The sequence below is a fragment of the Phoca vitulina genome, unplaced genomic scaffold (assembly GCF_004348235.1).
Source record: "Phoca vitulina isolate PV1807 unplaced genomic scaffold, GSC_HSeal_1.0 scaffold4, whole genome shotgun sequence".
NCBI lineage: Eukaryota > Metazoa > Chordata > Mammalia > Carnivora > Phocidae > Phoca > Phoca vitulina.
Genome location: NW_022589707.1, coordinates 43,475,579 through 43,501,036, shown reverse-complemented (window position 1 = coordinate 43,501,036; position 25,458 = coordinate 43,475,579). Strand labels below are relative to the sequence as shown.

Sequence of the window (25,458 nt, the reverse complement as noted above, 5' to 3'; positions counted from 1 at the left end):
ATGTGCTATTTGTAATCCCTTCAGAGTAAGGCCTTGGATTCCATTGTAGGCACTGTAAGTCACTAAATTCAGACAAATACTGGTTAAATAGCTAAAAAAATCTCACTGTGACCTAAGTATTTTAAAGTATTTTGTTTCTCATTTTTATCAAGTTAATACATGTACAGTACTTTAATCAAGTAGTTCTTAAAGATATGTAATAGAAAAATTAACTGCCGGGGCACCTGGGTGGCTCAGTCGTTAAGCGTCTGCCTTCGGCTCAGGTCATGATCCCAGAGTGCTGGGATCAAGCCCCAACCGGGCTCCCTGCTCCACGGGAAGCCTGCTTCTCCCTCTCCCACTCCCCCTGCTTGTGTTCCCTCTCTCGCTGTATCTCTCTGTGTCAAATAAATAAATTAAAAAAAGAAAAAGAAAAATTAACTGCCTATATTGCTGTACCCCACCTTTGGCCTACTTACCAGAAACAGTTGCTTTTCATGTTTGTTGCTCTTTAGTTTGGTGGTCTTCCATATTTCTTATTAATGTCATCATTCTGCAGTTTCTTGCTTTATCCAGTGTAAGCTTATCTGTTGACTTCCTGACTCTCTTCCCAATATAAAAATAAGTCTAGTTTCAGTTCATTGAATTTTACTTTCTTGAACAGCTTCTCCCTCTCCTTCCATCTAGCAATTGATGGAGTTCCTTTTTTCTTCCTGTCTTTACCTTAATTTTATATGTGTATGTGTATAATTTTATTTTAAACCAAAGACTCATCCAGTAAGTTGTGTTTATTTTCTTGGAGACCTCTGTCTCAGAACCATAGATCTTCCTGCTTCAGTGAGGACAAGACGCTCTCTGTTCTGGCTGCCCCACTGTTAACATGGGAGTGTTTCCCTTTGTTGTTCTCCTGGGTTGACAGCAACCTTGTTATGCTGGAAATAGCCTCTTGTAACATCACAAGAAATGGTGTATGAGATATAATTTATTTATCTTTGTATTTGAAGATGTATATTTTCTGTCCTATATTTGATTGCTTGACCAAGAATAGAAATTCAAGATTGTAAAACTCAAAAGATGTTACTCTTGAATCCAGTTCTGTTGAGGCAAGTGCCTTTGTAATCTTTGTTCTTTCATACGTGACCTTATTTTTCTTTCACAGAAATTCAGCATCTTTTGTTTGTTTCATTTTGTTGTTTTTCAGTATTTTGAAATTTAATAATGATGTGCCTTCATGTACATCTTTTTTTATTCATTGTGCTGATGATCAGTGGGCTCTTCAGACTAGAGATTCATTGTCCCTCAATTCTGGAAAATTACTATTTCTTGGATGATTTCTCCATGTTCTCTCTGTTCACTTTTTCTAGAATCTCTGTTGGCTGGATGTTGAGCATCCTGGATTCATCTTCTCAATGTCTCTCTCTCTCTCTCTCTTTTAATCATGTTGTCTATCCCTTTATCTTTTTATTCTACTCTTTAAAAGATTACATTGAGTTCTTTATTTTCTCTTCCATCAATGTTTTACCATGAGTAATCTTACTTTCCAGTTTTTTTCTGTTTGTTTATGGGGGCTATATTTTATATATCTCCAAGAATAGTAAATAGTGTTTTGGTGTTTTTTTCAGTTTTATCTATAGCTGAATTACCTCTGCTTTCCTCTGGGTTACTTTTTCTGTTTATGGTATGTTTGTGTTTTCCCTTTTATGCTAGAGGATTTTTTTCTTTTATGTACTGATCCTTGGCTGTACATCCCTGCTTAAGTGTTAAAACTGGTTGGAAGCCCCATGTACTTGAGCAGGTCTTGGCAACTGGCTGAGCTTTATTTTATGAGATGGCAAGGAGACAGCTGTTTTGTTGGAGGAGCCAAAAAGTTGGCATAAAATATTTTTGGGGGGAGCCGTTAAATTTTCCAGAGAAAAGTTTTCAGATATCCCCCCTGCTGAGTCTGTTCTCTAACAAGATGAAGAGGGAGAAGGTATAGATTAACTTGCTCCGTATGCATAATTATACCCCCACCTCCAGTTTTTAGTTCCTTGCTTCAAAGTCCTAAATCTTTTCAGTGTTCTGGGGATAAAGTAGTCCTATTCTGATCCATAACTCTCTAACACTTTATAGCTTATTCTTCCTTAATTTCCTTCAGTAATATTTGTAGTTTTCAGTGTACAAGTCGTATGCTTTTTTTATCAAATTTATTCCTAAGTATTTAAATTTTCCTAATTTCCTTTTCACATTACAAGTGTATAGAAATACACCTGATTTATTTTTTTTAAAGATTTTTTTTATTTTATTATTTGAGAGAGAGAGAGAGAGAGAGAGAGAGCCTGAGCGGGGAGGAGAGAAAGAAGCAGGTTCCCTGCTGAGCAAGGAGCCAGATGCAGGGCTCAATCCCAGGACCCTGGGATCATGACCTGAGCTGAAGGCAGACACTTAACTGACTGAGCCACCCAAGCATCCCGAAATACACCTGATTTTTGTGCATTAATCTTGTATCCTTTAACCTTGCTGAACTCATTTATTTGTTGTAATTTTTTTGCAAATTTCTCAGGATTTTCCATACACAAGATCATGTTACCTGCAAATAGAGACAGTTTTCCTTATTCCTTTAAACTGGGTGCCATTTATTTCTTTTTCTTGTCTAACTGCCCTGAGTAGAATCTCCACTGCAGTGTGGAAGTGGCAAAAGTGGACATCCTTGTCTTGTTCATGATCTTAGAGAGATACTGTTCAGTCTTTCATCACTAAGTATGATGTTAACTGTGAGTTTTTTGTAGATAACCTTCATTAGGTTGGAGAAATTCTCTTCTACTCCTAGTTCATTGACTTTTATCATGAGAAGGTACTGTATTTTACCAAATGTTTTTTTTCTTTGTTTATTGAGATAACATGATTTTTTGTTTTTTATTCTTTTACATTCATTGTGTTCCTGTGGTAAATCCCATTTAGCTGTGGTGTATGATCCTTTTTATATGCTTCTAGAATCAGTTTGCTAGTATTTTGTTGAGTATTTGTGCAGCTATATTCATAAGAGATACTGGTCCATAGATTTCATTTCTTATGATGTTGCTAATGTTGATAATCGTGGTAATACTGGACTTATGGACTGAATTGGGAAGTGTTCCTTTCACTTCGATTTTTTGGAAGAGTTTGTAAAGGATTGATGTTAATTCTTCTTTAAATGTTTCATAGAGTTTACCCCCTCTTGAAGCCATTTGATCCCAGGGTTATTTTTGTAGGAGGTTTTGATTATTGATTTAATCTTGTTATTTGTTGTAAGTCTTCTAAGGCTTTCTGTTTCTTTTTAATGGGTTTCAGAATTTCTGCAGCACCCATGGGAATATCCCCTCTTTTATTTCTGATTTTAGTAATTTGAGTCCTCTCTCTTCTTTTTTTGGTCAGTCTCCCTAAAGATTTGTCAATTTTGGTGTTCTTTCAAGAAACCAACATTTGCTTTTGTTGATTTCCTATATTGGTTTTCTGTTCTCTGTTTAATTAATTTCTGTTATAGTCCTTATTATTTCCTTCTTTCTCTGGGTTTAGTTTGCTATTTTTCCGTTTTATTTAGGTGGAATGTTTGGTTATTGGATTGAGAGCTTCATTTTTAATAGGCATTTGCAGCTATAAAGTTCCCTAAAAACAACTGCTTTAGCTACATCTCATAATTTTTGGTATTGTGTCTTTGTTTTCATTCATCTCAAAGCATTTTCTAATTACATTTGTGATTTCCTATTTGACCCATTGGTTGTTTAAGAGCATATTGTTTTATTTCCACATATTTTTGCATTTCCCACATTTCTTCTGTTACTGATTTCCAGTTCATTCCATTGTGGTCAGAGAACATTGTATGATTATATTTTTTTAAAACTCATTGAGACTTTCTTTATAACCTCAGGTATGGTCCATTTGGGAGAATGTTCCAGGTATACTTGGAAAGGATGGGTATTATGCTATCATTGGGTGGAGTCTTCTACAGATGTCTCTTAGGTCTAGTTGGTTTATAGTATTGTTCAACCTTTTATTTCCTTGTTGATCTCCTGCCTATTTGTTCTATCCATTATTTGAAAGTGTGGTATTGAAGTCTCCAAATATTATTGTTGACTTAGTTATTTCTCCCTTCAATCAGTTTTTGCAGCATGTGTTTTGGGAATTCTGTTAGTAGATGCATCTAAATTTGTATTTTTTTAAATCTTTTTGATGGATTGACACTCCTTTGTCTCTAGTAACGTTTTTGTCTTTAAGTTTATTTTATGTGATATATGTATAGCCACTCCAGGTCTGTTTATATGGGGTATTTTTTAGTCCTTTTACTTTCAACCTGCTGATGCCTTTGAATCTGAAATGTGTCTTTTGGGGACAGCCGTCATGGGTCATGGTTTTTTGTTTAAATCCATCCTGCCAGTCTCTGCCTTTTAGTTGGAGTATTTTATCCACTTAAAGTAAATGTCCCTCACCATGGGTTTACCTGATTGTTTCCCCATGATTAGGTTCAGGTCATGCATTATTAGAAAAATATAAATCATGTTTTATCCTTCTCTGAACATTACATAGTAGGTCCATCTTGTCAGTTTGTCCCATTACTGATGATGTTAACTTTGATTATTGATTTAGGGCATGTCTGATAGATTTCTTCACTGTAAAAGGTAACTTTTCTTCTGTTTGTCATTAATAAGTAATCTGTTCAAAGATACTTTGAAACTGTGTAAGTATTCTCCTCAACAAACTTCTACCCAATTGTTTTAGCATCCATCAATAATTCATTAATTTAAAATCTTTTCTTGAATTTGGGGAAACAGCTACCAGGCCACTAAAATCCTTTCTTACATTGACTACGTATTCATTTCCTAGTATCCTTGCAGTTAGGTTATTTGATTAATTTGTTTCTGGCAAGTATATAACTAAGTGGTTTGTTGGATGGCTGAGCTCTTTGGGAGTACAAACAGGAAAGACTTTTATTTTCATCTAACCGCTGACTTCATCCATGCTCTGTCACATCTTCTTTCCCTCTACTTTTCCCTCAGTCCCCTAGAAGATTCTGTAACTTTCCAGTCACTTTCAGTTATAAGAACTGTGTCATTTTGCTAAATAAGACTTTATTTTGGGTGTTTAAAAAAAAAAAAAAAGGCTACTCCAATTCAAAACTTCAGTGTTGCATCCAGTTCACTGTTTCTCCCTTCCTCACAACTCATTCCTGATCCTTGGCTTAGGACCTATATTGTGAGGGGAAGAGTATAGTTTGTTTTATTACTCTCCCTTCACATCCTGCTCTGCTACTTCTGGTTTTCAGGGTCAGGGCAGGAAGAAGTGGGGATCAAGGGCTGTCATGTAAAATCTTGCCTTTTGGAGACTGGAGTTCTTTATGTGACAAATGTCCAAATACTGTCTCTTCATTGAGGCCTATTTGTAGGTTCTTTGGAGACTCTGTAGAGATCTCCATACTTTGCCATTCCCTGGCCAGGGTATTATGATTTCCAGCTGTCCCCTTGAGACCAATGCCAAGCTCCAATCCCATACTTCACATTCTCTTTTGCTTGGTTCTCTACCCTTCATTCTGTCTTTCTGTGCAGGATACCTTCAGTACAGTTCAGCCAGGCTATCTTTTGAATACACAAACACAGACACACACACACACCCCCCACAGGAAACTCATTCTTGCTTTGCCAAACAGTGGGAGTACAAATCACCCCACTGCCACAATATGTCATCATGGGTTTTCAGAATTCATCAGGGAGAATCATTTTACCATGGGGTAAAGGAAAAGAAAATAAAGCATTCTGCCCTGAACCTACAATTCATAACCTCAGTGACTCCTTTCCGAGTATATATAAGATAGAGGTAGGTGGACAGATGATCCTAGGACCGAGTTGGCCACTTTTTAGTAAACTCTGAAAGAGGAGGCTATAAATCCTTGGCATTTTAGCTTCTACTTGGGACTTGAGGGTTACTGTGAGACTGCAAAAAGAAAAAAGAAAAAAAAAACCTTATTCAGTGTTCTGTTTATAAATACAAGGAACACAATTAAAAAACTTGTAATTATAGAATTATGACCATATTATTCATATAAAAATTTCCATAGTTTTTCTCCTACTTAACACACTGGTCTTTCTTTTCTTCAGATTCCTCAAACTTATCCTTCACACCTTTTTGTTCTTGTTGGTCCCTCAGTGTGGAACACTCTGCCTTCCAGATCTTCAGATGCTTGAATTTTTCTTTTTATTCAGATCTCACCTTCTCAGAGGCCTTTACTGACCATTCCATCTAAAGTAGCCTTCCCACTACCTAGTGGTTATGTTTTAGCACTTAAATTCTTATTTTTTATTTGACTACTCACCTATTTCCACATTCAAGAATATGTCCCACGAGAACAGAGAGCTGCTGTCTTTTGTACTTCTGTAGACCCAGAATCTAGAATAGGGTCTGGCACATAGGATATACCCAAGAAATATTTGATGAATAAATGAATGAACATTATATCATGAGCTTTTTCTTCACAAGTCATTGTCATATGTTTTATGTAAATATTAATCCTACAACAACAATAAAACAAACAACCCAATTCAGAAATGGGCGAAGAACTTGAACAGACATTTCTCCAAAGAAGATCTACAAATGGCCAATAAGCAGATAAAAAGATTCTGAACATCACTGATCATTAGGGAAATGCAAATCAAAACCCCAGTGATATACCACTTTATACCCATTAGGAGATTATACATTTTTTTTTTTTAAGATTTTTTATCTATTTATTTGACACAGAGAGAGACAGTGAGAGAGGGAACACAAGCAGAGGGAGTGGGAGAGGGAGAAGCAGGCTCCCCGCAGAGCAGGGAGCCTGATGCGGGGCTGTATCCCAGGACCCTGGGATCATGACCTGAGCCGAAGGCAGACGCTTAATGACTGAGCCACCCAGGCACCCTGAGATTATACATTTAAAAAAATAGATAATAACAAGTACTGGCAAAGATGTAGAGATAGTAGCACACTTGTATATTACTGATGGGAATGTAAAATGGTATACTTCTATGGAAAACAGTATAGCAGTTCCTCAGAAAAATAAACACAGCATTACATATGATCTAGCAATTCAACTTATAGGTATATACCCAAAAGAATTGAAAGCAGGGACTAAGATATTTGTACATGAATATTCATAGCATTATTTACAATAGCCAAAAAGATAGAAATAGTTCAAATGTCCATCAGTGCATAAATGGGTAAACTAAGTTGTATGTACAGGCAGTGGAATATTATTCAACCTTAAAGAATGAAATTCTGATCCATGCTATAATATGGATGAACCTTGAAAACATTATGCTGAATGAAATAAGCTAGACACAAAAGGACAGATATTGTACAATTCCATTTATATGAGGTACCTAGAATAATAAAATTCATAGAGACAGAAAGTGGAGTAGTGGTTACCAGGGCCTAGGAGAGAGTGTAATGGGAAGTCAGTGTTTAATGGACACAGAGTTTCAGTTTGGGATGATGAAAAGGTCTGGAAATGGATAGTGGTGATGTTGCACAACGATATGAATGTACTTAATGCCACTGAATTGTGTACTTAAAAATGGTTAAAATGATCAATTTTATCATGATAAACCTTTTAAAAAAGTTAATAACTTCTTAATATTCCGGCATATAAGTATAGTGTTATTGCCTATTTACATGATTTGGATAGTTATGTTTGTTATCAGAGATGATGAAGTGTGTGTATATATAAATCTCAAATATGAAATTATTAGATCAAAAAATATATATAGATGTCTCAGTTTCTTGATTTCTTAGTGCCAAATTAATTTCTAGAAAGATAACGCTGTTTTCCCTTTCAGCAGTAAATAAATATTTTAGTGAGGATTCAAATCTGAATTTTTATATAGAAAGATTTAGGTATATCCATACATCAGGGTAACTCTCACTTCTTCATATAATGTAGGTGTGTTTTACTTCTCTTTAAATTATTCACATTTATGTAGCATCTAGCTTTTTTTTTATTAAGTCACAGAATCAACACAAAAAAGAAACACTGCAAAAGTGTGACAGGTTTGCCTAATTCCTGATACATAGTAGTGTGCTGCGTATTGTCAGGTGGTATGAATAAGGAAGTCAGTCTCATAAGGAGGAGGTAAATGCTGGCATTGTGTTAAATGGATTTTTCTTGTGTCTCCTGGGTGGCTCAGTCAGTTAAGTGTCTGCCTTCAGCTTGGGTCATGGTCCTGGGGTCCTGGGATCCAGCCCCATGTCTGGCTCCCTGCTCAGCGGGAAGGCTGCTTTTCCCTTTCTCTTTGCCCCTCTCCCCTCCTTGTGCTCTTTCTGTTCTTTCTCTCTCTCAAATCAAATCTTAAATAGATTTTCCTTTATATATTATTAAATGATCCTAAAATAGAAAAAATTATTAATCCAGGGGGATAGGCTACCTTATGAATCAAGTTTGCTTTTTAACATTGATGTCTTGAGTTTAATTAATAAAAAAAGTTACTTTGTTGTTTCCTCATAATTTGAAGAGCTATAACAATTTAGAATTTTGCCATAATGATTAAATTCTAAGAAATCACATTATTTGCTTAGCATATAAACCTAAGAAATGAGTTGTAGTGAAGCTACCCTATTCTAATTTCTCTGTCCTAAGAATGGAAAGGGAAATATATGGCAATATAGTTTTTGGGTTTTGATTTTTGTTTTGCCTTGCTTTCTTTGAGTTTTCATTAGAGAATGAGATTGTAGTTAAAATTCACTTGTAAACTAGGGACGTTTGGGTGGCTCAGTCAGTTAAGCATCCGACTCTTAATTTCACTCAGGTCATGATCCCAACTCAAGTTGTGGGATCTAGTCCTGTGTCAGGCTCTACGCTTAGCACGGAGTCTGCTTGAGCTTCTCTCTCCCTCTCCCCCCACCATTCATATTCACGCTCACTCTTTCTCTCTCTCTAAATAAATAAATAAAATCTTTTAAAATTTTTTGCTTGTAAACTAAAAACATTTTGCCAAAAATTAAGATCCCCTCAACATGGAGGTGGTGATGGGGGCAATATGTGTGCCTATACATATTTATTTCAAGCAGCACATTCCCATATATGGTTTCACTGTAGAGCTTCACCAAAAAACCATACTCTTCTAAAATTATATTCACACATATTGAGCCAAGTCCTAGTATGTATTTATTTGGGGAGTTTAAAATTGCCTTAGACATTTTATCATACCACCTTTAGTGAATAATTTCAGGAACCCTGGACATCACACATTTTTGAATATGAAAATGCATCATAGCATCTTGAATGTCTTTAGTTACTTTATATATGGTCTCCACAGTTGTCTGGGATGATCACCCTAAAGGCTGAGCCACAAAACAACAGGGGAAGAAAGGGAGTCCTGTTGTGCCTAATGATCTCATTTATGAATTAGACTCTTATTATTGAGCTTGAATTTCAAGTTCATTCTGTTCTTATAAAAGTTTTCTTGATGTGCTATGCTTATTACACATAGTCAAAATATTGTCAACTTTTGATCTGGATTACTTCTTAATTGCATGTGCTTAATGATTTCATCAGATATTCTACATGTATAAGTATTTGATTTTATATCTGAGCTAGCCAAAATGGTTAAGGCTAAACTATAAAATAACATACACACACACAAATTACTTTTCTTCTTCCAAGCCAGTGTTAACAAATTTGTAGAGTACCTAACTACATCTTTGCAACAGTTTGAAAGAGAATTTCCTTTCCTATGCTAGCCCAGGTTGCAAAGGAGTTGTATATCTCTGGAAGTACTCAGAACTAAGCTATCAGACAAAAATGATCTTTTAAATTTTGACTTGGTCTGTTTACTGTTATTCTCTCAGAAAAAAAAAAATACTTTAGGTTAGAGTAGAGGAAGTTAATAGAACATAATGACATCAAGTGTGGCTAGATCCACCACCAAGTTGCAGAACAGAACAGTTCACATTTCAGAATATCAATAAGCAAGAGGCTAGAAGAAGGTTTGGTGTTAGGGTGAGGAGAAAGGGATAGATAATTGGTGGGTAAAACTATGTTTCAGAAGATTGATAATACCAACTACAAATAGGAGAATTTTGCTCACTTGTTGGGTGTTCAGTTAGGAAGTGTTCAAGTGTAAATTCCTTAAGGGGAATGCTGGTGGCAGCTGGAAAAGATATTCACTTACAATGTATCCCACGCTTAGTAGGACTCATCATAGTTAAGAATCTAAATTTAGGACTGTTTCTATGTAAATATATGTTCAAGTTTCAAGCTGACTTTATAAAGCACATTTTTTTAATATAAATTGTGTATTGGGGACTACCTCTTAAAACATTCCTGTAGGTCAGGGGTCAGCAAACTTTTTAATTCGAGGGCCACAGAGTAAATATTTTAGGCTTTGTGGGTCATCTGGTGTGTGTCACAACTACTACACCATTGTAAAATGAATGAAACCGTAGGTAATAAAACAAATGTGCCATAGCTCTAGTCTAATAATACTTTACTTACAAAAATAAGAAGCAGACCAGATTTGGCCATAGGTCATAATTTGCCAACCCCAAACTAAATGGAAAAATCTTAAGTTACCCTGTGCATTTTAGTCTCAATTTTAATACCCTGTGTTCTCTTTGTATAAATTCTCAACATTATTTTAGTTACTTCACGGAAACCAAGGGAAGATGAAAAAGATGGTCAGGCATATAAATTTGTGTCACGGTCTGAGATGGAAGCAGATATTAAAGCTGGAAAATATTTGGAACATGGGGAATATGAAGGAAATCTCTATGGAACCAAAATCGATTCTATTCTTGAAGTTGTCCAAACTGGACGAACTTGTATTTTGGATGTCAACCCACAAGTAAGCTGCATGGATTCCAAAGCTGTTTTTAAAATCGTAATTCCTATGAAGTTTTTGTTTGGTTTTATTTTCAGATTGTGAGGATGCCTCTTTCTATTACCTATTGGTGATAGAGAACCTTATTATGCATCCACAGCTACTTAAATAAATCTCTGATCAATAATTATCCAACAGGGGGCACCTGGGTGGCTCAGGTCATGATCCCAGGGTTCTGGGATGGAGCCCCGCATCAGTCTCCCTCCTCCGCGGGAGGCCTGCTCCTCCCTCTCCTACTCCCCCTGCCTGTGTTCCCTCTCTTACTGTCTCTCTCTCTGTCTCTGTCAAATAAATAAATAAATAAAAACTTTAAAAAAATAAATAATTAACCAATAGAGGTTTGGATAGGAATAGAACTTGATAAAAGTTTAGTATTTACTTGTTCAAGTAACATAAATGGATGTGTTAGGAAATATTGATTTTAAAATTTCAGCAAAGCTACAACATAAAGAATAAAGAAAGTCACACCCCTTCGCGCGCGCGCGCGCGCACACACACACACACACACACACACACACACACACCCCATTCTCTTCACTCTTATTCCCTCTCTCTCACTGACCCTTTCTCACCCCTCCACACTCAACCCAACTTAACCTCCCTACTCAGAGATAATTATTAATACTTTGGTATATATCTTTGTCATTTTAGTATGCCTTAATACAGATACATAATCTATATAATTTTATTAGATTTTTTATGGGTTTCCTATTTTTCTTTTTTACATAAATAGGAAAATTCTATATAGATTCTTTAGCTTTTTTCCATTAAACAGTATGTCTTGAAGATCTTTTCATGTCAGTTACTGTAGAGCTTTTTTAGTTCTTTGTAATTACTGAATAGTGTTTCACAGTACAAATGTATATTAATTTATATAACCACTCTCAATAGACACTGAGATTATTTCTGCTTTTTCAATATTAACAGAATTCTACAAGTAACATAGAAAGCATTTACATCATTCTTGATAATTTTTGGATCTTTAAGTTCAATACTTTCCTTTGTTCAAGAGGATTAAAGGGTAGTAGTATGACTGAGGTCAGAACACATTTAATGGATCACTATTTTAGAAAAGTACTGTATGGGGACGCCTGGGTGGCTCAGTTGTTAAGCGTCTGCCTTCGGCTCAGGTCATGATCCCAGGGTCCTGGGATCGAGTCCAGCATCAGGCTCCCTGCTCCACGGGGGGCTTGCTTCTCCCTCTCCCACTCCCTCTACCTGCTGCTCCCCCTGCTTGTGCTCTTTCTGTCTCTCACTCTCTCTGGCAAATAAATAAATAAAATCTTAAAAAAAAAGAAAAGTACTGTGTGGAATCAAAAGGATAGAGGGGGGCAAGTATTAAATTACATCCTTCATGCTTAGTGAGAGGGCAGATAGATTTTGATTAGTTAACATTTATTATAAATTAAAGGGTAACATAATTCAAATTCTAATCCCATATAAATTGGTTTGTAATTCTTCTTCTACACAGGCCCTGAAAGTGCTGAGGACTTCCGAGTTCATGCCCTATGTTGTATTTATTGCTGCTCCAGAACTAGAGACATTACGTGCCATGCACAAGGCAGTGGTGGATGCTGGTATCACTACTAAGCTTTTGACGGTGAGCAGTTCTTTTCAGGCTAACAATGTTATTTTACTCGTAAGATTTTTTTTTTCTTTTTTCTTTTGGGCATGTTTAATTCTAATCATATTTATGAAATAAATACACTATATGATGTATTACAGAATAAAAATTCATTCATGAGATATAGTTAGGATTTGGAACAGTATGACTTCTACTTAAAAATCATTGTTCACTTTATTTGTTTTAAAACATGAGTTTAGGGACGCCTGGGTGGTTCATTCAGTTAAGCATCTGCCTTTGGCCCAGGTCATATTCTCAGGGTCCTGGGATCAAGTGCTGCGTCAGGGTCTGTGCTCAGCAGGGAATGCTCTCCCTCTCTCTCTCTCTCTCTCTCAAGTTTATTCCCCCTATATAAATGAAATGGAGCAGTATTAAAATACACATATTAATCCAACTCTCATTTTATCAGTGAGGAAATTGGGCTCCAAGACCATTAACAAGCATATTCATCATAAGGTTTACTACTGGTAGTTAGTTCTGACTTTTAGTTTCTGTTACATGTTTTCTCTTGTTCTTCCTCTCTCTCTTTTCACATTATGGGAAACTTAAAGTACATACAAGAGGAAAAAAATGAACTCCCATATTCCCATCACCTAGGTTCAGTAATGCGTGGCCATTTCTGTTTCAATTAGCCCTCCCTTCACTTCCTCCCTAACCTGAATTATTTTAAAGCAAATCTTTGATATGTCAACCATAAATACTTCATTATCTATCTCTAAAAGATAAAGACTTTCTAAACATAACCATAACACCATTAACACAAAAAAATTAACAAGAGCAACTTCTTAATATCATCAGTATACCATCCATATTTGAATTTCTCCAAGATTTAGAATTTTTTTTTTTACAGTTGATTTGTTCAAATCGGATCCATACAAGATCAACATGTTGCATTTACTTGATGATCTTCTAAATTTCTTTCCCCCCCCCAGCTTGAGGATAATTGACATATAATAAGCTGTACATACTGAAAGTGTACAACTTGGTAAGTCTGGGCATATGTATACGCCAACTTGGAATGTTGGGTAGGCTCCTTCTGGGCTCCACCTTGTGTACTGCAGCCTAGAAGGTCTTTCAAGACAATAAGCTGGGGTAGTTGTAGGGTTCACTTCATTTGTTTCCTGTTTCTCTGAGGTATCAGTCTTTTGTTGCCTTAAGCACAGTGCACAAGGTCTTAAAAACTGTTCCATACATTTTGTCACATGTTTTCATTGTCAGGTAGGAGGGTTAGTCTGATATCTGTTACTATATCTTAGCTGGAAGCAAACATTCCTTTACTTGCTCTAATCTGTAAATTCTCACTCCCCACCTCCCCTCTCTTGTAACCTTATAATTTAGTTGTTCAAAAAAATGGGTTAGGGCGCCTGGGTGGCTCAGTTGATTAAGCATTCAACTCTTGATTTGGGCTCAGATCATGATCTCAGGGTCGTGAGATCAAGCTCCTGCTCTAACAAAAAACAAAACAAAACAAACAAACAAAAAAGTTGGGTCAGTTATCCTATAGAGCGCTTCACAGTCTAGATTTTGCCAATTTTGTCCCCATTGTGTCATTTCCCTCTATTCCCTGTGAACTGATAGAAGCTTGAACAGATATAGGTTTTTTTTCCCAAGAATAATTAATAATTGATACTTCTTGCCTTGTTACATTATGAGGCATATGAAAGGCTCTCTTTTTTTGTGATAAGATTAATCAATGGGTTCAAATGTTGTGAGCCTGATCTGTAAAGTTCTCCAGTAGCTTTTTACCTACTGATTTTGGCAAGTTTCATTCATCTTTGCCTGGATCACTTATTTTTTAGGGATTGTAAAATGATAACACTCAAGTTTGTCATTCTTTCTGAATTTATAAACTAGAGTTCTTCTAAGAAATAACTTTTCCTCATCAATTAGTTGATTACTCTGAAGTAGAGTTCATATAGGAAAGTCAGGGTATATGCTTATACTTTCCTTTTGATGGGTCAGTTTTCAGAATAATAGAATTTGTTCTGAGAGCCCCCAGAAGCAACAGGTGATCAAATAAGGTTTGTTTTCTTTGGTTTTTAGTTTCATTATGAGCACCTGATGTGAGTTTTTGATGTGGTTACTCTATTACGGTCATTCTTATTTTTTTTCTTTTTTTATTATTATGTTAATCACCATAAATTACATCATTAGTTTTTAATGTAGTGTTCCATGATTCATTATTTGCATATAACACCCAGTGCTCCATGCAGAACATGCCCTCTTTAATACCCATCACCAGGCTAACCCATCCTCCCACTCCCCTCCCCTCTAGAACCCTCAGTTTGTTTTTCAGAGTCCATCGTCTCTCATGGTTCATCTCCTCCTCCGATTTCCCCCCCCTTCATTCTTCCCCTCCTTGAATCACAGATCTGTGCCTCTGAAACAAATAATACATTATATGTTAAAAAAAAAAAAGAAGAAGAAGATATGGTCATTCTTATTGATGCTCAAATTGTCCCATCTTTGACCAGTAGGAGCTTATTCAAGTTGGCCCTTGAGACCTTATTTCATGAGCCCAATAGTCTCAGCTTCCTTGCTATCTGGTATGACAGATGTTCCGGGCTCCTCTTGTACATTTTCTGTTCTAGGCCAGATATCAGCTGTTGCTTCAAGAAGCTCTGATTCTTTTTAGAGTGAATGGTATTTTAAGACCATAATACTAGGAGTGCACATTGTCACAAGATTGATCATTGTTTCTAGCTATACCTTTCAGGTAGACAGAGCTAGGATATATGTTTTTCTGTTGTATGTTTGAAGGAAACCATATCATGAATTCATACTGCTATTTCCCATTCAAATTCAGAATTACAAGGTTTTTATTTAACCTCTTTTATCTCCATTCTGAGTACTGAGTATCCCAGTTCTCAAAAACACTGGGAATGTTAGTATATCACATAATTGCTCATTCGCTTTATCCCACAGTACACATACAACAGTCTGAGAATAAGTACACCAACACTACCAGGTGTGATTACCATGAACTAGTTTTTTGGTGGGTTGTTTTTTTGTTTTTGTTTTTGTTTTGTTTTGTCCTTAAGGTTTATCTCACTGCGTATATGCAGTCAAATTGCTGTGTTTTAAAGTCTCTTGTAGGGTGCCTGGGTGGCTCAGTCGTTAAGCGTCTGCCTTCAGCTCAGGTCATGGTCTGGGATCGAATCCCACATCGGGCTCCCAGCTCAGCAGGAAGCCTGCTTCTCCTTCTCCCACTCCCCCTGCTTGTGTGCCCTCTCTCACTGTGTCTCTCTCTGTCGAATAAATGAATAAAATCTTTAAAAAAATAAATAAATAAATAAAGTCTCTTGTAATACTTCCTCTCTGTATACTTAGTTTAGTTACTACTCTTTTTGATGTTTAAATTGGCCTATGTTTAGCTTGCGGGAATATTCAGCTTGTCTTCTGAGTTTTTTTTAACAAGCCCAGTAATCTTTGATGACTCTTTTCTTCCTAGCTAGATAAGCTGTTCCAGGTTTTCTTACGCATTTCTTGGCCCAGACCTGGAGCCAGCCATCTAAAAAAACTGGTTCCTTTTAGTGGGAAATGGTATATAGAGACCATATAGGTGCTAAAGTTGTGTGCTCAACTTAGTTGCTCATTGTTTCCAGGCTTTTCGGTGGCCAGATATAAGAAATACATTTTTCTTTTTTAGAAAACACACATCATTTGTTCAGTTTGATAATTCCAATTTAAACTTTCCATTATTTTACTTACCTTCTTTGACTCTATATTTGTCTTTTTTCTTATGCTGAAAATCTTGGTTCCTGATAACATTATTTCTTACTTTACATATATAAACTAAGAACCCACTCTATATAATTTCTGAGTAACAATATCAATATTGATATTGTCAACAGTATGATTATTGAAAACTTTTAAGTTTCAAGCTTTTAAAAAATTGTTCCTAAGATACATCCCATTGGGTATTATTTTAAAGTTACTGAACTATTTCCTTTCTGCATGGTTAAACCATCAACTTGAAACACAGGTTTGTTTCATTTTGCTTTTGATTTTTAGATACTGTCCTTTTTTTATTTGAATTTTGTTGTATAATTCTATACATTTCATAGTTCTAAAGTAAATCTTAACAGGAAAATCTAGCTTTTCACTGTCCTCTCCACTCCCACCTACATAGGTCGTCATTTTCACAATTTCTTAAAATATAAGCAAATATATATGTGTACCCTCCCTCTCTCATTTCTTACATAAAAAGTAACCTATTATATTCAGTAGTCTGCCTGCATTTTCCACTTACCAATATATTTAGAGATTCTCCATGGCCATATATAGAGATTCTTTATTCTTTTTTCCATCTGAATGATGTACTACTCCACTATTGTTACAGGATTGTCATTGTCAAAAAAAAAAACCTGTTTTCTTAAAGGAAGCAGATTGTTAATGACTGTAATGGTAATAATTGTTTTCAAGTTGAATTGAGGCTATTTGCACATCTTATCACAAAAGATATTTTGTTTCAAATAGAGAGATCAGTGAAAATATTAACTGAAATGTAAGTATTAGTGTCCCTCAGGCCTAGTTTGGAACTCATGTCTCTCTCTACACTTCCCTTTTGGTGTTTTCACCAAACTCATTATCTTATATATACTGTTGTTACACTGATTATTCCTAGTTATAGATAACCCAGAATTCAGAGCTCCGACTTGCATAACCCATCTCTACTTAGCTTACATCTGCACTTGGATGTCTCCCAAGACATCTTAAACTTAACATGTACAAAGAACAGTGTGTTCCCCTCCCCCTCCCCCCCAAAAAATTGTGTTCTCCCTACTCCTCCTCCCCAACTCTGCATTTTCTACAAGTGCTTCTTTCTACGTTTTGGTTTATTCATCCATCCATTCATTCATTCATTCGTCACTTTTCACATTCAACCCGTCAGCCAGTCTTGATGATTTTATCACCAAAATATATTTCCAGTCTGCCGTCATTTCCATCTCTTCTTCACCACAAGCCAGCGACGTTTTTCTGTTGCATGTGAGTTCTCCACTACCTAGCTCATACTTATGTCAAGGTATCACCCTGCCCTCAGTCCCTCTATCCATCCTGGACTTTCAGTATCTTAAAACATATCAGGGTCATTTCCCTCCCGGATTTTGCATTGCTGTTTCCTCTGCCTGGGATGCTCTTTCCCCCACTATAGTTCTCAGTTTAAATGTCATTTACTCGGTATCTTTGTAATCCCCCTATCTAAAATAGAATTCTCAAAATTCTTTGTTCTGGTTGGTTTCTTTTATAGTACTCATTACAACTTGAAAGTTTTTGTGTTTATTTGCCCTTAGTCTGTCTCCTCCTCTGGAGGGTAGGAACCCACTCTAATTTATTCATTGTTATATCCACAGATGATGAAACATAGTAGACACTTTAATAGAAATCGATAAATATTTGAAGAACATGTAGAAGTACTGTGAAATTTCTAAACAGTTGCAATTTAATGAAAAGCTTTACTTGTTCATGCAGAACCCATTACTTATTCATTACCTACATCATTCCAAAATGACTAGAAATAGTGTACAAAATATAAACAATGCTAGCTAAAGAACTATGTGCGTATGTGTTGGTGGGGGTAGGAAGCCTGTAGTTAGTCTTCAAAATACATTTCTAATATTCTCTTTCCTAGAGATAGGCAGCAGATTTGGCTTTGAGCTTAATAGGCACTGCAAAATGGTTTCCATTATCTCAGAGCCCACAAGATAAAAATCTTTTGAGCTCTTTCCACAGTCTTTCTGTGCCGCCAAAATGGTACACATGAATGTCTTGGCAGATGTTCTCAAAAGCATTAACACTCCTGAAAGGAGAGGTAAATGCCAGGTTCTTATTATGCCATGCTCCAGTCATTAACCAGTTTCTAACTGTGATGATGAAGCATGGTTACATTGGTGAATTTGAGATCATTGATAATCACAGAGCTGGGAAAATTGTTGTGAACCTCACAAGCAGATTAAACAAGTGTGGAGTGATGAGCTTCAGATTTGATGTACAACTCAGAGATCTACAAAAATGGCAGAATAATCTGCTCCTGTCCCACCAGTTTGGTTTCATTGTACTGACAACCTCAGCTGGCATCATGGACCACGAAGAAGCAAGACAAAAACACACAGAAGGGAAAATCCTGGGATTCTTTTTCTAGGGATGTAATACATACATGCAAATTTAAAAAAATCATTTGAAAAGGATGATATAGTTGGGCTGGAAACCTGCAATAATTGTTTTATTACCTTAGATTTCACCCTGAGATTATGGTCAGCAGTTGTTTAATTAGGAATCTTATCCTAAGATCAATGAAACAAGATACAGCATACTTATAAAGCAAACATGAACACTGCTGGAAAGACTAGGATATGAACAGGTGGTAATGTCTCTTTTAACACTATATAGATTAGATTTTGAGCATTAATATCAAAATCACCATAAAAGTCCCAACACCCTCATTTCTCATGTTCACTTTGAATCAGTGTTTGAGCAAGTAAGTACACATTATGATAGAAACATTTCCTTTTAACACTCTTTGACAGGACTCTGACTTGAAGAAAACAGTGGATGAAAGTGCACGGATTCAAAGAGCATACAACCACTATTTTGATTTGATCATCGTAAACGACAATCTAGACAAAGCCTTTGAAAAACTACAAACTGCCATAGAGAAGCTGAGAATGGAGCCACAGTGGGTCCCAATCAGCTGGGTTTACTGATGATTCAATAAGGTTCATAATGGAAATAAAACTTTTTAAAAGTAACTGCAACAAATAAGCCTTCTACTGAGAAAATACATGCACAGATAGAAGATATCTGCCAAGTTCAGGCATTTTTATTGTGTAGATTGAAATACCAGTACACTATTCTGAATTTTTATATAAAATGTGGTTGGGAAGGTGTACTAATATATAATTTATCTTAATTTTTCTAACTTTTTATGGATAACCTTTCTATTCATACCGCATAAAGAAATGCGTTGAAGCATTTTGTATATGTTTTGATTTAGTACCCTTGCCTTTTTCATCAAAGGAATTTTCAAAGCCTTCATTCTCGCATTGGTCTCCCATTTTCACTGTGATAATGAATACTTGAAATAGTTTTGTAAATCTGTCCTTTAGTTCAGTGTTTAACTAGTGAAGGGTCAGTTACTCTTTATTAGGAGAAAATAGTAGTTATTGGCCTTCTTTCCTAATATAAATTCTTACAGAAACAGAACTATAATGTCCATACCTTCCAAGTCTGACATCAGAAGTCTGCTCAACACTACATGGTTTCGTTATTTCAGAGATATATGGCTATCCATTCTAATTTAAGCAGATACAATGTTTATTTTCCCTTCTTTTCCATCTTGAGGGAAAGTGAAGAGCAATACTTTGCACTCTCATTTGTTGCCATGACAGGCTGATGACTAAGTGAATGTGTACACAGCAAGCAAGGCCATGCAGGCTCAGAGAGTGCCTTATCCTGTAACACATAACATAGCAAAATGACACATAAAGTTGATTTATTTTCACATGTAGAAATTTGACAAAAATGAACCTACTGCTTTCAACAGTTTTTTATTAGGATATGGTCAGCAAATGTATGATGCCTTTGCAAATTTCTGTGATGCTTTAAAATGCCTCTAAGTTTGCAAGTGGGGGATTTTCTGAACAATCAGCATCCTTTTTGAAGTGTGATGTGATTGTTAGAATACTTGTTAAATCTTTTGTGTTGAGAACCAAATCCATTGAACAACTTAGGAGATTTGGAAATAACTGTCAGCTGTCTTACCTATATATAACATATACATTATATAATATATATTAAATAAGGTTTTATATTTTTTTTTACATTTCTGTTAGGAAATGTGCTTTTTTGTTTAGTAATTAGGAAAACAGCTCTCTTTTAGAGGCATTAACATACTCAGATTTTTAAAATTCGTCTCAGTTAAAATCTTCCTTTAGGATTCTTGGATGGTATAAATTCTTCCTCAAACATATTCAGAGATGTAGCTCATCATTTAACTAAGTTATGTTATGTTGCTGCCAGCTTTTCATAGGGACAGTATTCACACCTACAGGGTTAGATGCTTGTGGTCATCTTTGTCCATGGTAGGCATCAGGCACCCGGCTGTTAATTTTTCTCCTCAGCAAAGCTGTCACATGGAACACTAGCCAGGAGGGCTTAGAGGGAAGAGAAAATACCTGGCAATAAGCAGTTATGCACACATTGCTTTAAACCTTCTTCACAATGAAACAGTCAGCCAAGTTGCTATATTGTTAAGATTGGAAATGTATAGATTTTTTTTTTTTATTCTAGAGTTTCATATCCAGAACACAAATTCATGTTCTTTGTCCTAGGATAGGGATATTAGTGGTAAAATGGATCATACCCTTTTAATAACTTTGGTAACTTTTAAACCACATATATTCGCATCCAATTCTCGGCTCGTCAAAGCAACCTGAATCAAAGCAGTGTTGAGATAATGTCTTATGATTTAGTATTTCAACACACTGTAAATTTTCAGGAAATGTGCTGTCTTCTGCACAGAGCCTCTTTGAACAGCTTTGGGATCATCGTAGCAGCACAAGAAGTGTATCCACAAAATATTTCAACTGTCTTCACATAATGGAGATGATTTTTACATCATCTATATTTTTAGCCTTACCCTATGGTTTAAAATGCATATTATTTAGAAAATAGTCTATACTTAAAGGAATTATTTCTATTATAAATGGTATTCATGACTAGTTAATATACACTAGATCCCCCATAATATAAAATGAAATAATGCTGTTTAGTTTATCTCAGTCTAGATGCCAGAGCTGAAGAGAATAAATTCAGAAAAGGTCACTGTATCTCAGTAGAGTCATTGAACTTGAAACTGAAGTCCCATCTGAGTCTGCAGGACCCAGTAGAGCTCTACTGGGGCAAGGAGTCCCAGAGGCCCCAGGATTCTCCCAAGGCAATGAGAGTATTGTTGTAATCAATGAAGTATGAACTTCTCTTGTGGGAAATATCTAAAATAATTAGCTTTACTGAAGAGAAAACGGTTTAAAGGGATGCTAAACAATTGGTAATAGTTAAAATACAAATGCATGTGCAAATGCCTTTGGGAAACTTGTGCCAATACATTAATGCACCCGAGGATTCTTTGTGATCAGGAGTGTCCACATTCAGCATTCAGGGCATGACAATTTATATACAACTAAATATTATATATATATATATATATGTTTTTTATTTTCAAATGTACAAATACCCCTAGAGGTGATGTTCCTGGATAAGTCATGTAACAGTATAACTAGTGGAATATATGTGATGCACTACAAGTAGAGTTTCACTTTTATTCCAGCCGTGTCTTGATTATGCAGTCTTAATTTGTTTGATATTTGTATATTATCAAATATCCAATACATCAGGACTTTTACTTTTGCCAATTCTTAACTATACAATTGCTGAACATAGCTTTCTAAAATAGAAATCTTATCATAAACCCAGCATGACTACAGCAATAGTAGCCTGAACCCTAGATTCTAGAATCTAGTAAATTTGCTTATAGTAGCTTATCAGGACAAGTTTTCTTTAAAAGAGCAAATTGGTTATTAACACAAATTTAGGAAATAATGCAAATTAGCAATAAAATACAATAGTGTAGCATTATAGATTATGGCCAGATACTAACTGCTTTGACCATACTATCCCAATGACAATAAAAGATGATCTTTGCTTTAAAAATTCACTAAATTGGTACTTATTGCTAGACAAAACAGTGTCATAATCCGGTGATTGGAGTTGATTTTCAAGATGGATAGCCATGGAGTTAGGTACAGTTATTTTGAACTGATAAATATTAACCATAAAAGTTTTGAAAATTGGTCAAAATAGTGCTCTACTTAACATTGTACTTTTATGACTTCTGAAGCAACACTCCATTTTCCAAAAATCACAGGCTAGGGAGCCAATAATTTTGTAGTAATGAATCTTTATACTAAATATGGAAAAAGAAATCCTGAACTTTTATGTACATATATAGGTCATTTTATAAATGTCTGAGTCGCCATATATATAATATATATACAGCCATATGTATAATATGTAAAATTCTCCCTAAATACATGAATAATAAAACTAAATATGGTCACCCATGTAACTATAGCTAGTGATCTTAAATGTTTACTCCCAAATTCTTAGACATTCTGAAACCTTTTTCACATTGTTTTATAAGGCTCTAGTTTTACCTTGAGGCAGATACTAATCTTCCTGAAAAATACTAAGCTCAGAAAATTATTATAACTTAATTTCTTTAAGCAAAAAGGACAGAGTTCTAGATGGCAGCCTCTTAGGAAATACTTATTTAAACTTTAAATGAATTTGTGATATGGTTCAGGCTTAGAGATTATGGTAACTGCCCTCCTCTTGTTCCAGTGGATTTGCTGTGAGAATTCATGTAATAACATCTATAATGTATTTAAGTTCTTGAGCAAAATTCAGTATTTTAAATAATGGGATTATTGTATATATAAAAGTGAATATTCACAAACTTTTAAGAATACAGTCAACTAATAATTCAGCATCATTTTTTGAGTATGCATTGTATATCTTAAGAAGATAACAATTCTGTAATTCCTTAAGATTATTTTTAAATTACATTTTTGTTAGCCTCAAGTTTTATTCATTTTTTAATATGTCCTATAATTCATTATGTTACCTTTGTGTTCCTGGAATGATTTAGTGCAGAAACAGAAATAGGTCTTTAATACACTAAAAAGTGAAGGAATGATATCTCATTTCTAAGGTAAGAATTTTAAAGCATGGTTTGTACCACTTCCGTAGTACATTGCACTACTTTAAAATAATCTCTTTTGTTAAAAATAGAGATGGTGTACTTCTACTGGCTGAGATCCTAATTCTGATTCTGACCATGCAACCTTTGATAAAATTTATATTTCCCTTTACTTTTAATATTCCACCTGTTAAATAGGGCTAGCTTAATATTTGTCTTCACCTTAAATTACAAGAAGTAATTTGTAACTCTGATGTGATGAATGCTAGACTGGAAAATCCTTATTAGGCTACTTTATTTATTATATATATTCACTTATATTGAGGTTGTTTATCTTTTAGTTCATTTAAAATGTATCTCTTCAGAGGTAGTATAATGAATGGTATACACCATTCAAGAATCCTCCCTCTAATTTTAAAACAGCTCTCAGGAGGGTCTGTTCTCTCTTGTGGCCTTGGTCAGGAGGTCCATTTTATTTTAGAATCCCACTCAGTCCAAACCTTTAACAAATTCTTGTTACTCACAAATCAAATAAAATTTAAGCAATCTAGTACTCTGACATCCAAGAAATTCTGAACTTTGGCCCTTAAAGCTGCCCTACCTTAGTTCTTATGCCTGAAATTTATCACTGCAGCCCTATTGTTTAACCCATAGTATTAAGTTTAGAAGGCATCTGTTTCTTTATAGGGAGAACTGTTGTTAGGTCCAATTAGTGGACCTTGAATCGGACATGAAGACATCTTAGTTGCATTCTCTTTTTAATTGCTTCATGGCTGCTGGCTGATAATACAGTGCTGTGATAAATCGGACTTTCCTCCACACACCAAAGTCAGCCAGAAGTGACCATTCCTTCGCTTTTCTTCCCTACCAGTTTTTCCTAATTCCCAGCACAAACTGAATGAACACATCTACAATGAACATAAATGCTTCTTCGTACTTGGGAGAGTAAATGACTCAGTGCTTGTAAACGTTCTTGAGTCCCACGAATAGGTACTGTTGCTTCCACAAAGCAGAAGCCAAAAGGTCTTATTTTAAAAGTTGGAACTAGAGGTCTTTGTTGCACTTCAGCAACAGCAGAGGGTAGAAACACACAAATACAACAGGCCATACCTGACATTAGTCTTTCTTCATATCGGTCAAGGTGGCCAAGGAGCTTAGAGGAAGTGGAAAAAAGCAGAGCATTCAAAACTCCTCAGCTATAAATTACCACTGTTAAAGCAGAAGTCATCAGCACTTAAAATATGTGGTCTTCATCATATTCCGAAATAAGAGAGGCAGGCAATAGTATAGCACTTGCCTTGAAGACCTAGAGCTTGTTCTGGTGAACATGGTCCAAATGAGGAATGCCTTCACCTTTTCAGGCAGAACCAGATTTGAGGAATAGCTCATCTCCAACTGTAATTTAAGTATAAGATAAATACTCCTTTTGGCTATGTGTCCTCTTTTAAAAAGAACGGACTCCTGTTTCTTTGCTAACATTGGTTTTTAAGGAAGTGGGATCTAGGGTGTTGCTGGAGAAGAATGCCAAACTAGGGTTTGGCAACAAGTGTAGTTTTCTGCATGTTGAGTTACTTTAGAGCCCATGGTGAGTATTTGATGTGAAAACCTTGCTTTGGGGATTTTTTTTTTTTCTTCCCATTTCAGTTTGGTGTATCTTTATTTTGAACACAAATGCATGCTCTTTTTAACCTCTAGTCTTTGAAATAATTGTAGAACTTTTTTTTTAATGGAGGGCAAAATGCTTGTTAGCAATCTAAAAATAAAAGCTGAACAAGCTGCTTAAGTCTCTGATGAAAAGTTTAAAAATAAAATTTAATTGCTACTGCCTTCCAAGTAATTGTATTACTAGTTCCTGTATAAAAGAAACATTACTGCTGCCTTTGTATAAATAAAATTTTCCTGCAGTACAATTAAGTATTGATTTTTCAGAAACTGTCCCTATAAATTTTTCTTTTCACATATTTCCATATGCTGTCCAAAACAAACATTATTGAAATGTTGAACATGTGAGATTGTATATTCCAAGTAAAATATTTTTGTACATATAAAAATACTGCAAAAATGTAGTGTTTCATTTATAGGTAGAACTAAGGTTTAGAGATGATAAAATACAGAGGATATCAGATTAGCTTTGGTAATTTCTTTTAAATGCTAATAATCTCTACAGAAAGCCTGTAATAACATTTAGTTTTTCCCACCAAAATAAATATATAAATTTTTCACCTGCTTCTCTTCTT

At 35.4% G+C, this 25,458-nt stretch overlaps 1 protein-coding gene and 1 pseudogene across 8 annotated transcripts in view; both read left to right on the top strand.

Annotated features, from left to right (window-relative positions):
• Window positions 1–20,290, top strand: part of MPP6 (membrane palmitoylated protein 6) — a 125,669-nt gene extending 105,379 nt beyond the window's left edge. For all 8 annotated transcript variants that reach the window (XM_032401913.1, XM_032401917.1, XM_032401914.1 and 5 more), the window contains 3 exons: window positions 10,603–10,805; window positions 12,313–12,441; window positions 18,993–20,290. In XM_032401913.1, the coding sequence (XP_032257804.1) occupies window positions 10,603–10,805; window positions 12,313–12,441; window positions 18,993–19,169 (509 nt within the window). In that variant the 3' untranslated portion in view covers window positions 19,170–20,290. The remainder of the gene's footprint in view (window positions 1–10,602; window positions 10,806–12,312; window positions 12,442–18,992) is intronic.
• Window positions 15,737–18,986, top strand: LOC116630956 (annotated as a pseudogene).
• Window positions 20,291–25,458: the final 5,168 nt, after the last annotated feature.